Raw genomic sequence first — 18,107 nt, forward strand, 5'->3', positions numbered from 1 at the left:
GCAGCCGGCCAGGCTCTCTCCAAGCCGGCCAGGCTCCCTCTTAGCTCACAGTAGCTTCTTCCTCCTCATGACAAACAGCTCAAGGAGCAACTACGTAACACCATATACTATCATATACATCAGACATGCAGGAGTAGGGGTTTTACCTCCACCGCGAGGGCCCTGAACCTGGGTACATCACCGTGTGCTGTGTACCAATCCCGCATCCGGATACCGTCGACGCCCATACAGGAACCACCTAACTTTAGCTACCCCGTAGCATATGCCGTGACGATACCACGACACGAAGTTGTCGGCCATGTTGTTCACTTCATCAAAGCGAGAGCTTTGGATGCTTGCATTGCCGAGGAAGAGCTTCTCAAGTTTGTCCCATGCTTCCTTTGCGGTCTTGAGCGAGCGGATATGAGCGCGGTCCTTGGGGGAGATGGCCATATGAATCATGTTGATGGCGGTGGCGTTGAGTTGGTCATCCACCACATCTCTTCTTGTCATCTTCTTGGGATCTCGTGGTGAATAGCCCTCCTCAATGATACGCCAAAGCTCGGTAGAAGTGCTGCGCACATGTAAACGCATTAAGAATTGCCAATTCTCAAAGTTGTTTGACTCGAGTAACGGTGGTGAACCATGCGACAAGATATGCGGCATCGGTATCGGAACGTTGATGGTGTAATCATTTGGTGGTGGCACCGCATGATAACTCCCTTGACGTTCCTCAACCGGTGTGTCATCATCCTTCCCTTTTGTTGAAGTGCCGGTATCCCCAAGCCCTTCCTTTTGTGGATCTTTTGTCGCTTCCGCGACAAAATCAACAAGAGGAAGGGTGTTGGCTTTTGGAGGTGGATCCTCGACACTTGCTTTTGGTGGAGGGTTTGGTTTTTGAACCACCAACTCCATCATCATCGCCTTCACTTGGGAAACGATGGATGACTCCAATTTGTTGAGGTCATCGAACGTGGCCGTCGTGGAATCGATGGGCGATGATGGAGCGGGTGGCTCAAGGGAAGGTGACCCATTCACAACCATCTCTTGTTCGGCCATTTCTTAGGCGGTAAAGCCCGAGCAAGAAAACCTTGCTCTGATACCACTTGAACGGATCGTAGCGAACAAGAGGGGGGGTGAATGGCGCTACGGCAAGTTTTAGTCTTTTTCAAGTTTTATGCAACGGAAGGTAAAGGTGTGACTTTTAGCAATGGGGGTGATCCTACAATGAAGCTAGAGCATATGCAACAAGTAAAGGAATCAACAAGATAACAAAAGTAAGGAGCGAGACAACCGGGGGGGGGGGGGGGCGAGGCGAGTCGAGGTTTGTTTCCCGCAGTTCCTTCCACTAAAGGAAGTACGTCTGCGTTGAGGAGGTGCTAGTCTCACACAAGAGACTAGGCGGCCACACCACGAAGGAAGGCCTCACCCTCTTCCTCGAGAGAGCTCCACGGAGGTGCTCTCCCTCTTCCACTAAGGCACCGGTCGAGGCGGTGATTCCTTCACAAGGTTGGGGCGAGCTCCACACACACAAGGATGCTCCCAACACCCTATGGAGCTAGTACATCACCAAGCTAGACTCCATAGCTGCACATCTCCAATGCTCCACCATAGGAACCCATCACCAATGCTCCACCATAGGAACTCTTCCAATGCTCCACCAAGAAACTCTCCAAGGCTTCACCAAGAAACTCTCTAAGGCTCCACCAAAGGAACTCCCCAATGCTCCACCAAAGGAAATCTTCTCCAAGATCCACCAAAGGAACCCTACCACCAAGATCCACTAAGGAATAGCTAGTATTTGTGAAATCTCTCTTGGTAGAACTATAGATCGGGGTCTCCTCCACCTATCCTCAAAATTAGGGCAAGATTGGTTGGAGGGGGAAGGAGATCCTCAAGGATTAAGCTCAGCAACAATGGAGGAGAGAGAAGGGGAAGAGATAAAATCGGGTGGGGAAGAAGGGGCCCTTAAATAGGCTCCTCCAAATCCAACCGTTATGTCCAGATTTGGCCTAAGCGGTACTACCGCTTTGGGGTAAGCGGTACTACCGCTCGTGGTACCGCAATAGGGTCCAGACCTTACTGGATCCAGAGCGGTACCAGGGCGGTACCGGAGCGGTACGACCGTAACGCGTTACGGTACCTCAAGCGGTACCTTGAGCGGTACTACCGCTCGTGAGCGGTACTACCGCCCCAGGTACTGCAGGGGTACCGCAACTTGTTATGGGGGACGAATTCAGCGCAGACTCAGAGCGGTACCGAGGGCGGTACCTATAGGGGTAGCGGTACTACCGCTACAGGTACCGGTAGTACCGGCCTGGCTAAATCTGGTTTTCCTCCCTTTTTCTCTCCAACTTTGTTACCTCGCTAAACACACACAAAACCAGAAAACCTATCAACTACGCTTCAGTCTTCCGATCTTGACGCGTCCGGCGAGGTCACCGTGTACTTGCAAATCTAACAATGATACTCAAGGCACACGGTGAGATTGCTCAAGTGTTGTCATCAAACACACAAAACTTGGGGTATGAATTTTGCTCTTACAACTGCCAATCGTCATTCCAAGAGGGAGGACAATGCTGGCGTCAGCTCTTATTGCTGCCAAGTTTGCAACTGAGTGGAAGGACTACAGGGAAGAAACTGGGAACCTCTGTGATTTTATTGGCAAAGTTGTTATTACTACATACTGCATTACTTTCCGCGCTGTTTGTCAAGCCTATAATTTTCAGAGATTGTGGTTCTTATGTATGTTCTTACATGTCACTAGGAAAACTTTGATATGGACACAAAAGTTTCACCAGTAAAAGCTTCTTGCAAAAAGCATATGCATAAAGGAGTTCGCCAACAACGACACCTCCTAAAAAAGCGTACTTTGATATCCATGCTCTCAATGATGTACCGAAAGAAAGCCCCAACACATCGATGACTAAAGCTGAGTGGACCAGACTTGTGACATATTGGACGGATCCGAAGAGGATGGTTAGTTTTCCCTGAAATCAGATTTGTTGTGTTGTATATGAGTATGCACATATTTCTAATTCCACCATTCATGCAGAATATCTGTCAAATTAACACTGTGAACCGTTCAATGGTTCATTTCTAGCAAACAACTGGGTCACTGATACGTCTAAAATGTATCTATAATTTTTGATTGTTTCATGCCATTTTTATGCTTTTAGCACTTGTTTTTATATTAAGTTTATTATTTATACTATAACCTACTAATGTTTACGAAAGTGCACAATGTTCTTGTTTTACACTTTGATGTGTATGAATTATCATGAATACAAAAGGAAACCTTGTTGGAGTCGAATTGGGACTTTCCAGAAATCTGTCCACCAACAGTTTTTAGAGATTGTTAGTTTGACCCTCGAAGACGATGTCAAATGAAAAACATGACTTATGCAAAAGTGTGGGGAATTTTATGATAATAATCTTGTACCTAAAATTTGGCCCAATCCGAGTCCGGATGCTTTCATATATGCCCGTTTACGTGGAGCCCAAGAGGGGTTGACGGAAATCCGAGAGTCTATATAAAGAAGGAAACCCTAGGTCATGAGAGACACCTCGGAAAGTGCATAGAGCCCCCATGTGTGGTTTTGGTAATTAATGACAATCCCTATGGACTAATCATTGCATTGAGTTATATATGTAGGAGTTGTCCATAGGCAATACTTGAACGATTAGTTGGTGTCAAGGTTGCAATATGAAGAAATGAGGTGCAAGTTCAAGATGAGTCAACTCAAAGAGCTCACATGCTTGAAGCTTGCCATTCATATGTTCTTATGGATATGTGAAGATGCACCGAAGAAGAAGCTCTCCTATAGTGGATTATGGGGGAGCAATCCGAAAGACATCAAGCAAGCACAATCAAGAACGGCGTTCCATCCTTGTTGCGGTCAAGATCATCATCATCAAGCTCAAGTGGAATGCGCAAGGTTAAGGTTTGCTCTCGATAGAGTTTCTTTCTCACCGGTCTCGTGGTTTAGTTCAGAGACCGGTTTATAGGCTAAGTGTCGTACTATCAAGGGGCTCTCGAGTAAGTAACTCGATCGTATCGTTCGGAGTGCGGTCAAACCTTTGCATCCTTGCATCATATCTCTTGATTGTTATTTGGATCTTATCCATTTGGTGTATTAGAGCTTGTGGTTATTTCCATGACAAGCTCTAGTTCATCCAAAACGGATTTTGCATATATCATTGTTGCGTTTTCGATTTTGGAGTTTTTCTCGATTCTCCGGGTTTAGAGGGTTCACTATAAAAATTATAGAAAATTATCCCCCACTAGTTTCCATATTTTCACTCATTTTTGGGGTAGCTCTTGTCTTCCTCTTTCCAAAAAAATTGGTTTCATGTCAATCGGAGTTTCCAAACTCTAGTTATTAATTTTCTAAGTTTGCCCAACGAGAGGAGTTTGGGCTGGCCGGTAGTATTGCCCGAGCACGGCCGGTAGTACCTCCCAGGGTACCGGAAATATGGCCAAACTTACAGTACCCTCGCGACCGCGGCCGGTAACGCGGCCGGTAGTACCGGCCTATCGCGATTTTGGCCCCAACGGGCAGAAATCTGAGACACCTTTTAAGTCCTTTTTCCTCCTCTGTATCCCCACGTTTTTTTGGGCTTCTTCTACTCTCTCTCTACTCCATTGTTGCATCTTGAGAGCTCTTCCACTCCCTCAATCCCTCCATGATTCTTGCTCATATTTGAGGAAAAGAGAGAGGGTATCTAGATCGATATTTGCACCAATCAAATCCCCCTCTTTGTGAGGGAATCTCTAGATCTAGATCTTAAAGAGAATTTTGTGTTCTCATCTTTGTTCTTACTCTCTTATTCCCCCAATAGCTTTAGTAGCTTTGTTGAAATTTGAGAGTGAAGGATTGGATCATCTTTGTGGTGTTCTTGTCATTGCATTTGGTGCATCGGTTTGACTTCTCCGCGGTGATACCTGGAGGTGAAAGTTCGTGAGATATTCACTTCGGGAGCTTATTCCCGGAGCTTGTTCCTCTTGGGTATTTGGACCCTAGACGGCTTAGTGGTCTTTGTGGTGTTCTTGGGGACTCCAATTAAGTTGTGGAGATTCTTCAAGGGTAATGCCTTTGTGGCGATTTATTGGGAGCCTCCAATTAAGTTTTGGAGATAGCCCCAAGCTTTGTGCGGGTTTGGTGACCACCCTAAGGTTCCATAGTGGATCGAGGACATCCCTTTTGGTGGGAATTCTCGAGGAGAATACGGTGGCCCTCGTGCGTTTGGAGTGACTTCTCCTCCACACCGCTCCAACGGAGAGTAGCACTTGCAAGAGTGTGAACTTCGGGATACATCGTTGTCTCCATGTCACTTTGGTTATTCCTATACCCGAGCTCTTTACTTATGCACTTTACTTTGTGATAGCCTTCCTGCTTGAAGTTATTTATCTTGCTATCACATAGTTGCTTGAATTGCTTAGCATAAGTCGTTGGTGCACATAGGTGAACCCTAGTTATATAGGTTTTGTGCTTGACAAATTAAACGCCAGTTTTATTCCACATTTGTTAAGCCATATTCGCAAAAACAATATCTGGGGTTCAATTCAACGAAAACTATGAGGGGAATGACGTCGATCTCGTAGATGGAGATGGCGGTGATGATGGTGCTGATGGAGATGCCTCCTCGCAAGCAAAGGAGGAGTAGGGATGTCGATGGCGTCGATTTCCCTTCACCGGAGGCACCGGTGCAACAAGATCCGCCCTCTCCCGTAGTAGGAGAGGACTTTCGCCTCCGCCGCCGCCTCAATAAATCTCTGGAAAAATATGGCTTTGGTTTTTAGGCGAGACAAAGGTTCCGGTATAAAAGGGGGCCGAAATGATGCTCGGGTGGCACACCATACATGTTTGGGCGCGCCACCTGGGTCAGTTCGACCCTCGTGGCTCCCCTTGTGTGATTCTTTCGCCCACTGTCCTTTCCCTAGGTGAAAAACTGATCATGTATTTTTTCCTCGATTTTTAGCGATCCAAAAAATTCTGAAGCAAATAAAATACGAAAAAGGAGGTTTTCTGCCTCCCGGGAATTAAATACCAATGAAGGGAATTTTGTAGGAAAGTCCTAGAAATCAACTAAAAATGCACAAATAACGATGTATGATGGCAAATAACAATAAAAACTAATCATATATGTAGCAATAGTGATGATGCAAAATGCACGTATCAATAACTAAGTACGATCATGCACTATATATCACGAAGATGATCTAGTGTCCCAATCTACCAAACTAGGAGGGGTGACGTTGATCTCAGAGATGATGGTGTTAATTGTAAAGATGGTGAGGATATTGATGGAGAGACCCCCCCCCCCCCCCCCATGCTAAGGAGGAGTTGGTGACGACGATGGCTTCGACTTGCACTCCTCGACTGCCTCGGAGCAGCACAAGTTTCCCTCTCCTGAAGAAGAAGAAGTGGATTGTCGCGTCCGCCACCACCTCAAAAATATCCATAAAAATTGTGACGTGACTTTTTCCCGAGACGAAGGATCTCGTAAAAAGGAGGGGGCCAAGGAGTGCGCGAGGGCGAGTTGGGCCCCAATGGCGCGATGAGCATGGTGGGCCACGCCATAGGCCCAACTTTGGGCCACATGGCTCCCCTCATGTCCCTCCAGCGCTGCAGTTCTTGTTTATGATGAAAAACTTCCATGATTTTTTCCTTGAATTATTTGAGCTCTGGAAGGTCCCTGAAACTGAAATGGGACATGTGGTTTTCTGCCTCTCGGAATGAAATAACAAAACATTGAGACTTTGGAAGAAAGTATCATAAATCAACTGAAATTTGATAAATAACTTAATAATCATACATATATGTAATGGTAAAATATGTATCAGATGACATATAAATGGTGATGCAAAATGCATGTATCACAACCCTGCCACTTTTCCATACTTTAGGATGTTGCGTGAGCTCACTCCCTCTCCATTCACAGTTTAAAACTTATGTAGGTTTGAATTAAAAGTTCAAATTTAAACCGCTTGAATATCAAAGTTCCTAGTAAAGAGAGCTTCAAAACAAGGCCAACATTAAACATAATTTTGCAATATTGAATATATTTTGACCATATTTGGAAATTGAATTTTGAAACCTAATGAAACTTTGAAAAACTTGATGACAACCCATGAAATTTTATTGCGAAACGGCTTGTTTGTTTCATTGTGTTTTAAACGTTGTGAATTTTGTGTTTCATCATACTTTGAACTCGTGTTTCGAACTTTCATGAAACTTTATTCTAAAACAACTTGTTTCTTTCTGAATCATGATCTTTCATTGGTTTTGGAATTCAGTTTTTTCAATATCATTAATTTTTGGCTTGTTTAAAAGATATCATCGAAATAAAAATACGGATTCAAACGAACTGTTATTTTAATAATTATTTCAACATATATAGACCTTTTAGATTTAAGGCTGAAAATAAGAAAAGAGTGGGCTATGGGAGATAGACTATGAGCCGTGGCATGCATGTAAAAGATTCCTCCATCTCCAAATCTCAATGCAGAAAAGAGAAAATCAACGGTGGATGAATGTACGAGATGTTCCGTGCATGGAGTAAGTTTATTTTTCATGTATATGCACTAATACTCTAATATATGCGAACTTACAAGATTTGAGCTCTCTCGAAACGGAACGGAATGAAGTCATGCCCGTGCGTACTGCGTGTTGCACGGTCTGTCTACACATGATGCGTGTTACAGAAAGATACTCCAGTAAAAAGGACCGTTGAATTATTAGTTGGAACCCATCTGCGTCGACATGAACTGGATCTCCTCCTTCACGTCCTGCATCTCTTTCGCATTTACCTTTTCAAATATCGTTAATCTTTGGCATGTTTAAAAGAACAAAAACACAGATTTAAACGAATTGTTATCTTGATAACTATTCCAACATATATAGAGCTTTTAAATTTAAGACTGGAAAATAAAACGAGTAGGCTAATGGATGGAAGAGAGACTACGGGGTGTGTGATATGCATGTAAAAGATTCCTCCATCTCCAAACCTCAAACGAGAAAAGAGAAAATCATGGGTGGATGAATGTTCCTTGCATGGGATAATTTCATTTTTCATATATATTCACTAATAATACTCCAATACAGTAGATGCGAACTTACAGCATTTCAGGTCTCTGGGCACGGAGTCCTACCCGGGCGTACTGCATGCGTGTTGCACGATCTGTCTTAGTGATGCGCTACATCAAGATACTCCGGTAAAAAGGACCGTTGGTTGATCAGTTGGAGCGCATCTGCGTCACCATGGATTTGATCTCCTCCTTCACGTCCTGCATCTGGTTCATCTCCGAGAAGACCAGCTCCTCGGCCAGCCTCGTCCGGAACGCGTGCACGTCGTCCATGGAGAAGCTTCGCGCCAGCTCCTCCCCATCCCACAGCTCCATCCACCTGAGCGCGAACAGGCCGCACGACGACTCGTCGGTCTGCTCCGGGAGGCCCGCCGCCCGGCGAAGCCTCCAGCCGGCGGCGTCGTGCGCCCTGCCGGCCTCCTTCATGCAGCGCGCCACGCCGCGCCGTATCCTGGACGTGGCCTCCTCGTAGAAGCGCGCGCCGTTGCGGCGCGCGTAGTTCCCGGAGTCCAGCACCTGGTACTCGCCCCTGCGGAAGTCGAGCGCGGCGGCGAAGAAGTGCTCCCGGTGGTTCACCAGGAAGAACACCAGGTCGTTCTCAAGGTACCTCCCCGCCGTCGCGGCAATTTCGGCGGCGTCCTGCTCCGTGAGGCGGTGCTCGGCCGTTCGTGGCGGGGTGCCCAGGTACTGGAGCCAGTCCTGCTCCTCGACGCCCAGCAGGAGGACGCGGCGGCCGTTCCTGGTGATGTGCCCGGCGCCGCCCTGGCGGCCGCGGCGGCGGAGGAGCTCGACGTACGCGTCCAGGACAACCGCTAGGATCTTCCGCTCGGGGCCGTCCTCGGACAGGGACACGGTGAGGGAGCGCAGGGCGTCGGCGCGGAGGCGGACGTGCGGCTGCTCCGAGGAGACGAGCAGTTTGTCCTTGCGCTCCTTCGCTTGTGCCTTGATGTAGGCGATCGTGGCGGCCTCTCGGCGGCGGTCGACGACGGGAGCGGGTGCCTGCACTCGGCGGCTCGCCGGCCGGATGCAGATCGTTGGCGAGGTCGCGTTGATCGTCGGCCGAGACTTCTTGGCATGTCTTTCGTCGTCGTCGTCGGTGCCGACGCGGCCGCAGGTCCGTGCGTTAGTGGACTTGAAGGAAGCCATAGCATTGCTGACACGGCTCCCATTCGTGCGTCACATTTATGGGGACGGAGAGTCGGTTGGCGGAGGAAGTAGAGAAACACGTGTCGGATTGCAAGTTGGAATGGTGGATAAAATAGTAGGTGGACAGTTCGGGGTGTCAAAAAAAGGTCTGACAGTTCGGAATCCGAGAACTTTAGGAAGTCGGTTAGCTTTTTTTTTTTTCTTTCGAGAAAGTAAGTCGGTTGGCTAAAGAAGGTTGGATTGGCCACTACGGAACGGAAAGACGAAAGTAAACCTTTTTGGATGGTGACCTGTTGATCACTTGGGTGATCCTAAAGGTGCATAGGTTCGACTAAGCAACGAATGTCTCTCTTCCCAAGCTAATTAAGCTCCCACAGTTTAAGACTTCTCTAGATTCTGACACTAGTGTATAATTCAAAACTTCCTGAGGCCCGTTCTTCTTGATTTGGCCGGAGTGTTGAGTTTTGGAAGGCGCCGCCGGTGAATGGATCGGTGCTTCTATTGCCTGTAGTTTGCTGGATCGGTTGGTATTAGGTCGTGCGCACCCATGTTTTTATGCCGGTCGTTTGGTTTCGGAGGGAGCGGCGCGAAGCTCTCTTTTGTGTTGACATTAAGAGACATTTTGGTTCATGGTGGTCAGAAGAAAAGAATATCATGAAGGCATGATTGGAGACAAGCTAAGGGAGGTTCAAGTCTCCCCGCTGTTGAGGGACTTGCTTGGTGTTCCGGACTTCGCAGCAGCGGTATGAAAGTGGGGACGATAGCATAGGTGAAATTCATAGTCTTACCTTTTAGGGTAAAAACCCAAGGTCTGGCCTTAACTGGTTGTGTCTGGCAATGACCTTGTTGAAGACATTGTTTTGAGAGCAGAGACTATCTTCACGGTGAAAACCTAAGATCTTTGATCGGGCGACGATGGCGCTGGTGCAATGTTCCCTTCTTGGAGGCGTTGTTTTGGAGAGTCTGTATTTCAAGTATTGTCTGGGTGGTGGACGTATTGCTGTCGCTAGGGCTGAGATACTGTAGCGGGACTTTTGTTTCATAGTTTTCTTTTTTGCTTTTTTGGCTATGTACATCCATACTGTCAATAGGGTACTGCGTTGTTGCAGAGACTGGATATAATTGATATCTTTTAATATTAACATATTCCCTTTATCGAAAAAACTGAGCTTAAATTTAAACAGGGTGAGAAAACATTTAAAGTGAGCTTAAATTAGAACAGCGCCCCTGCAGGAATGAATTATTAGAAGATGCTACTTCACATTACTTTGCGTAACAATGTCCACATCAACATTATGTGCATGACGACCACGATCGTGGTGATTGACACTTAATTTGAAGCATTGTGTTCAATAAGGGGGCGACAATACAAGGCGACTTTATTACTAGTGGCACTCTTTGCGTACCAAGTCTCAGTATCCAAGTGAAAATCTTAGGTATGGCCTTTATTGTTCGTACCCGGCAATGATCGACTTCTTGTCGCTTCTTTGTTCAAGGCATTTTGTGGATATTTCTTAGATTTTCTCCAGAGTGAAAATCCATGATATTTTTTTTGAGAATGTGCCAAAGGCGTACCATAGTTTTGTAGAAGGCATAATTTTTTTACAAGATCATGCTCTGGCTACTCTATCGCAAGATCTATGAAACACCATCAAGACTAGCCCTAGCTAAGACTCAGTGCTTTAATTCTTTTACGATGCAGTCGACTAGTTGTGTCACTGACCTCTGGTTCCGAAAAAGCCATGCAGTGCGATTCTTCCAAAGTGACCATCGTAGGAGAATAACCAAGGCATCAAATTGTTTTTTTTCACCTTCTTACTTAAATGAATTCTCTCTAAATTCCACCAATCTTCTAGTGTGCTTTCTTTTTCGGGCACATTTGCAGTAACTCCAACAACCTCGAATACTCTAAACCATTCCCACCGGGCATGCACACATTGGACCAGAATGTGATCAAGCTTGTCTTTTCTCTGGGAGGTAGACAAACCATGATGAAGTTTGGGTTTACAGGCCGTGTCTCATCCTCCTTTCCATCGTTGAAAGACGATATTGCACTTCCAACCACATGAATATTTTGCACTTAATTGGTGCCCCATTCTTCCAGATGCTTATCGCAACCGCAAATTTCAGGTCCTATGACCTGACTTGTTTAGATCATGCGACAATAATACTGGTGCACCGTTTCCTTCCTTGAGCCGTTTCTGCTAGAGAGCCTCTTTCGTAGTCTACATGTTGTTAATGGTGGTGTTCCTTCCATGCTACTGCGAGTCATTGATCACTTTCCCAGGTGCCATATTTTTTTTCTCTTCATCTTTTTTTGGTAGTTTGCATTCTTAAATTAATATCTTGATATTAATACATTTATATTTTATTGTTGCATATGATAGATGTAATTGGTACTTCCTTGATATTATATATTCCCATTTTCGAAAAAATGTACCATTTGCATTATTTGATGAAAAAAAAACATAGTGCAAGACTCTCCGCAACCGGCCCAATGACGAAGAGGTCCAACTCTGACGTGATCGCGCAAAGATGGCCCACTTGAGAAAAGAACAACGTTGAAAGACCACGGCCCAAGGTGAAGTGAAAAAAGGAAACAAAAGGCAGGGGAAGAATGAGAATCCCTATTAGCCGCCGCTCGTTCCGATACTGCTGTCCCTGTCCTTGCTCTGCGCCGCCTCGCCCGCTGGTGACCGCCGGCCGCCACTTCTTCCACCGTACCGCGAGCTCACCGCCGCCCCCCCCCCGCCGGAGCCACGCGTCCTCCGCTCGTGCCTCCCGTATTCGTCTCCTGTACTATCGTCCCGCAGCTCCACCGTCGGCTCACCGGCGCCGACCCGCGCGCGCCATCCTCGCCGGTAATATATCACTGCACAGTCTGGAGTCTGCACTCACCGCTCATGTCCGCTCCGTAGCTTGCGTATTTGCATACCTGCATCTGCATACTGATGCTCGTTTGTTCGGTCAGGCCCTCACCTCTCTTCTTTAGCCTTTTCAGTTGTTCGTGTTCGACGTGCTAGATTTAATTCTCGTTATTCAGGTGTTATCTCCTAATAATAATTTATCTATCGTGTGTTTTTTCCGCGGTTGCTAATTTCGATCGCATATGCTTTCATCTTTGCTGGTTGTAGCAAATAGGGGACATCTAAGATTCTAAGTGTCATTTTGGCCGTTGCAAGTACTGACGAACTTCTTGGCTTTAGCTGCTGGCTCTACTTTTTGTTTTGTGTGTGCACGGTCTTATCCTGAACCTGGATTGAAATCGTTCATTTTTCTACAGACAAAATAACTTGCATTTGACAGACCTTCTATAAATCTATTCCATATCATTTGTAGGTGCCTTCTGGTTCGCACAAACAAGGAATTAATGAACTATGTCTACGTGAGTATGTGATTGTTGAAATACTGAAATTTCATGAACATTTGGATTAAACAAGCTGGTTGTTTATTTGAATTGTTTCTGTATAAACTGCCTAGGGGGGGGGGGGGGGGGGGGCGGTTTGTGTCCGTTATTAATGACCACTCTGTATTTTTATTCCTGTATCCTGGAGCACTGAACAAACATATCGATCTTGGTCTTGCAGTGGGTATACGTGTGCACTGAAAACATAATAAAATCAATTTCATCTATTCAACACTTGCAGGTTTGCAGATTAAACTTCACTTATGCTCAGTGCCTGATTTCATGTTCTGTGTTTCGCAGGCTCTTGGAGTATCTTAGACTTGCATTAATATGGCATCTCCTGCTGAAATGATAGGAAACAATATGCTACGTCTTCAGAGCTTTCCTGCTAATATGGTATGCACCAAGTTGAACCATCACCGGATCATGCTTCTATCTTCTATATATAATCGTTATCTTGTATGTTCTCCCCAGGGAAAACAAAGGCATAGTTTTGTCTCTGCAAGAGGCCCTTCCTTGAGAAAGTCACGAATGGCTCGACATTGCTTGGATCTACGCCATCTGTGCTGGTTACCTAATCGAAGAGTTACTGTTCCGAACATCCGATCAGTGCCTGCTCAAAGTGCCGCAGTATCTAGGGGTGTTAATAGTCAATTGATAGAGGAATCTGTTGGTGACTCGGACTTAGTTTCAAGAATTATTCACTTTTACCGCAAGCCATTTCTTCAGCAGAGTGAGACAGAGGAGTTACTCAGGAAAGTGCAGGCAAAGGTTTCTTCTAGTATTATTGACATTAAGACTGAGCAATGCTTCAATGTTGAGTTGGAGAATGCACTAAGTTCTGAGAAGCTCGCAACACTTCAGTGGCTCCTAGCTGAAACTTACGAACCTGAGAACTTACAAACTGGGAGCTTTCTGGAGGAGAAAGTTTCTGGGAGTCCTTATTCATTCCTCGTTGAGGTCGGTCCGCGGATGACATTTTCAACAGCTTTCTCGACAAATGCTGTATCAATTTGTAAAGCTCTATCAGTAATGGAAGTAACTCGCTTGGAGAGATCTAGAAGATATCTTTTGTGCCTTCAGCCTGGTAGTGTCCCACTTGACGAAAGCCAACTCAACACCTTTGCTGCTTTGGTTCATGACAGAATGACTGAGTGTGTTTATCCTAGCAAGCTCACATCATTTCAGTCAGATGTAGTTCCAGAACCTGTAAGTGTTATACCAGTCATGGAAATGGGACGGCAAGCACTGGAGGAAATAAATCTGAAAATGGGCCTGGCTTTTGATGAACAAGATATCAAGTACTACACCCATCTATTCAGAGATGATATCAAGCGCAATCCAACTACTGTGGAACTGTTTGACATAGCACAATCCAATAGTGAGCACAGCAGACATTGGTTTTTTAATGGAAAGATTGACATAGATGGAGAGACCATGGCGAGTACTTTGTTTCAGTTAGTAAAGAGTCCCTTGAAAGCTAATCATAATAACTCTATCATTGGATTCAAGGATAACTCAAGTGCAATAAGAGGTTACCCAGTAAATCACCTACGTCCAGTGCTACCAGGTTCCACTTCACCATTATCTATTATGATGCGCGAACTTGGAATTCTATTCACAGCAGAAACCCATAACTTTCCATGTGCTGTGGCGCCCTACCCAGGAGCTGAAACAGGTGCAGGTGGCCGTATAAGAGACACACATGCCACTGGAAAGGGTTCATTCATTGTTGCTTCAACTGCTGGTTATTGCGTTGGAAATCTTCAAATGGAAGAATCATATGCACCCTGGGAGGATTCATCTTTTTCATACCCATCAAACTTAGCTCCTCCATTGCAGATTCTTATTGACGCTAGTGACGGTGCTTCTGATTATGGGAACAAGTTTGGTGAGCCTTTAATTCAGGGATTTACAAGAAATTTTGGTTCGAGGTTACCAAATGGGGAGCGCCGTGAATGGCTGAAGCCAATAATGTTCAGTGGAGCAATCGGGCAAATAGACCATGCACACATATCTAAAGGGGATCCAGAAATCGGCATGCTAGTTGTGAAGATTGGTGGTCCAGCATACCGAATTGGTATGGGTGGTGGTGCTGCCTCAAGTATGGTTAGTGGACAGAACGATGCAGAGCTTGATTTCAATGCAGTGCAGCGTGGAGATGCGGAGATGTCGCAAAAACTGTATCGTGTGATCAGGGCATGTGCAGAAATGGGAGAGAATAACCCAATCATCAGCATTCATGACCAGGGAGCTGGAGGAAATTGCAATGTTGTTAAAGAAATAATTTATCCCAAGGGTGCTGTAATCGATATCCGCTCAGTTATAGTTGGTGATCACACATTGTCTGTGTTAGAGATCTGGGGTGCTGAATACCAGGAACAAGATGCATTATTGGTGAAGCCTGAGAGCAGAAGCCTGTTGCAGTCACTTTGTGAGAGAGAAAGAGTTTCCATGGCTGTCCTTGGGGAAATTGATGGTAGTGGAAAGATCGTGTTGATTGACAGTGCTGCTGTGGAGCATGCGAAGTTGAGTGGCCTTCCTCCTCCACTGCCCGTTGTTGATCTTGAGCTCGAAAAAGTTCTAGGAGACATGCCTCAGAAAACCTTTGAATTCAAGCGAGTTTCTCGAGTGGGTGAGCCCTTAGACATTGCACCTGAGGTCACACTAATGGATGTTCTTAAGCGAGTATTGAAGCTTCCTTCTGTATGTTCAAAGCGTTTCTTGACCACAAAGGTTGACAGGTGTGTGACTGGTCTTGTTGCACAACAGCAGACAGTTGGCCCTCTCCAACTTCCACTTGCTGATGTTGCTGTAATTGCGCAGACATATACAGATCTGACAGGTGGTGCATGCGCCATTGGGGAACAACCAATAAAGGGTTTACTTAATCCTGAGGCCATGGCAAGACTTGCTGTTGGAGAGGCATTGACCAACCTGGTTTGGGCTAAGGTTTCTTCCCTTGCTGATGTCAAGGCAAGTGGCAACTGGATGTATGCTGCAAAGCTTGATGGAGAGGGAGCCGATATGTATGATGCCGCTGTTGCAATGGCTGACTGCATGATTGAACTTGGTATTGCAATTGATGGAGGAAAGGATAGTCTTTCTATGGCAGCTGAATGTGATGGCGAGCTAGTGAAGGCTCCTGGAAATCTTGTCATCAGTGCTTACGTGACATGTCCTGATATAACTCTGACGGTTACTCCAGATTTAAAGCTTGGGAATGATGGAGTCTTGTTGCACATTGACCTAGCTAAAGGGAAACGACGGCTCGGTTGCTCTGCTCTTGCACAAGCGTTTGACCAAATTGGAAATGACTGCCCAGATATAGAAGATGTCCCTTACTTGAAGAAAGTCTTTGAGGCTGTGCAAGAGTTGCTCAGTGAACGCCTAATTTCTGCCGGTCATGACATTAGTGATGGTGGACTTATTGTTGCAATTTTTGAGATGGCATTTGCTGGCAACTGTGGTGTTAGCCTCAAAATAGAATTAAAAGATAATGAGCTTCTTCAAGCACTCTTCGCCGAGGAGCTTGGTCTTCTTATCGAAGTGCACTCAGAAGACCTTAATGTTGTAAAGCAAAAGCTTCAAGCAGCGGGGGTTTCTGCTAATGTGATAGGAGAAGTTACTGCAGCGCCAGAAATAGAGCTGCTTGTTGATGGTGAAATGCGCTTGAAGGAAAGAATGTCGGACCTCAGAGATCTGTGGGAAGAAACAAGTTTCCAGCTTGAGGAGCTACAGCGTCTGAAGTCTTGTGTCAAGCTTGAGAAAGAAGGCTTAAAAAGTCGAACATCACCTCCATGGCATTTGTCTTTCACACCCAGGTTTACAGATAAGAAACTATTGACTTCATCCTTGAAACCAAAGGTTGCCATTATTCGTGAAGAAGGGAGCAACAGTGATAGGGAAATGTCTGCTGCATTCCATGCTGCTGGTTTTGAACCGTGGGATGTCACAATGTCGGATCTCTTGAATCAAAAGGCTTCTCTAACAGAATTCCGTGGGATTGCATTTGTTGGTGGTTTTAGCTATGCAGATGTTCTAGACTCAGCGAAAGGTTGGGCTGCGTCTATCAGGTTCAACCAGCCCCTTATACAGCAGTTCCAGGACTTCTACAATAGATCGGACACGTTCAGCCTTGGAGTGTGCAATGGGTGTCAGCTCATGGCTCTTCTTGGTTGGGTGCCAGGACCAGACATTGGAGGCTCCCTTGGTGCAGGGGGAGACATGTCCCAGCCAAGGTTCACTCACAATGAATCTGGTCGTTTTGAATGCCGGTTTATTAGTGTGGCCATAGGGGACTCTCCTTCTATAATGTTGAAAGGTATGGAAGGCTCTACTTTGGGCATCTGGAGTGCTCATGGTGAAGGGAGAGCTTTATTCCCAGATGAAAATGTCTTATCTGATGTTGTTAAGTCCAATCTGGCCCCTCTGCGATACTGCGATGATGCTAATAATGTGACTGAGGTCTATCCCTTCAACCCCAATGGATCCCCGCTTGGTATTGCGGCCCTTTGCTCCCCAGATGGAAGGCATCTTGCTTTGATGCCACACCCTGAGCGTTCTTTTATGATGTGGCAATATCCATGGTATCCCAAGGGGTGGCAGGTTGAGAAGAGTGGACCCAGTCCTTGGTTGCGCCTGTTCCAGAATGCAAGAGAATGGTGTTCATAGAGAAGGTAAATCAGACTCCTGAAACATCTTCTCCTTGTTTTGGTTCCAGTCTACTTAGATATAACTTACTGCTCTATTCTACACTTAAACCACTAATTTCTGTGAATGGTATTCTTGTTGTTTATGTTGGTAGTAGTCCCCTCGTACCTGAATCTTTATCATATAGTATGGTTTAGCTTGAACACCACTTGTGCTTGAACCTTGTTACCTTTCATGACAACTATTGCATATCCAGAATCTGTGATGTACTTACCTCCGTGTTTCACTGCTACCGCGATAGAAAGAAACAGAAAATGCCACTAGCGATTGCACAGAGTTCTTCTACTGAAATCAACTTTGCTTACCATTCCTATCCTCTGGAACTTTTCAGGTAGCAAATTGATGGCCTGTATGGCTTATTATAAGCTTGAGGGCTCATGGAGCAGCCTTCAGTGGATCAACTGAATACAACTATATCTATGTTAGATTATCTCCTTGCAGAAACTCGTGACAGAACAGCAGTTAGCAGTAAAACTTGGCTACTGTATTTTCTTTTCTTACTCCCCTCAGTTACTAAGTTGAGCTGGAATAGCCTATTTTTCAATTGGATAGTGCCCAAATAAGCAATGCCCGTGACCATGATGCTGTTTCACCAGCTGAACCGAGCGTGTGCCTGTTGTGCTGTTATTCACTTTTATCTGATTATAATGCTATATGCTCTGGCTGCTCGGCAACATAAATATATCCTCAGTTTTCTTTCTGGCAAGCACAGCCATTTTGTCCGTTGTACCTTGTGCCTGTACGTGCTAACACAAGGAAGAATTCGTTGCCCAA

General features: G+C 45.6%; 1 protein-coding gene across 1 annotated transcript; it reads left to right on the forward strand.

Annotated features, from left to right (window-relative positions):
* Positions 1-11,839: 11,839 nt before the first annotated feature.
* Positions 11,840-18,015, forward strand: LOC127300267 (probable phosphoribosylformylglycinamidine synthase, chloroplastic/mitochondrial). Its single transcript, XM_051330368.2, has 4 exons — positions 11,840-12,075; positions 12,921-13,016; positions 13,095-17,299; positions 17,665-18,015. Exons 2-3 carry the CDS (start codon positions 12,951-12,953, stop codon positions 17,292-17,294), a joined length of 4,266 nt encoding a protein of 1,421 aa, XP_051186328.1. The 5' UTR covers positions 11,840-12,075; positions 12,921-12,950; the 3' UTR covers positions 17,295-17,299; positions 17,665-18,015.
* The last annotated feature ends 92 nt before the right edge of the window (positions 18,016-18,107 follow it).

This window comes from Lolium perenne, chromosome 1, assembly GCF_019359855.2.
Source record: "Lolium perenne isolate Kyuss_39 chromosome 1, Kyuss_2.0, whole genome shotgun sequence".
Taxonomy (NCBI): domain Eukaryota; kingdom Viridiplantae; phylum Streptophyta; class Magnoliopsida; order Poales; family Poaceae; genus Lolium; species Lolium perenne.

Excerpts from the sequence above, each read along its gene's own strand:
- LOC127300267 (XM_051330368.2), top strand. The coding sequence starts at position 12,951 with ATGGCATCTCCTGCTGAAATGATAGGAAACAATATGCTACGTCTTCAG. Across the intron at positions 13,017-13,094 it reads AGAGCTTTCCTGCTAATATG|GGAAAACAAAGGCATAGTTT; the intron begins GTATGCACCAAG and ends TGTTCTCCCCAG.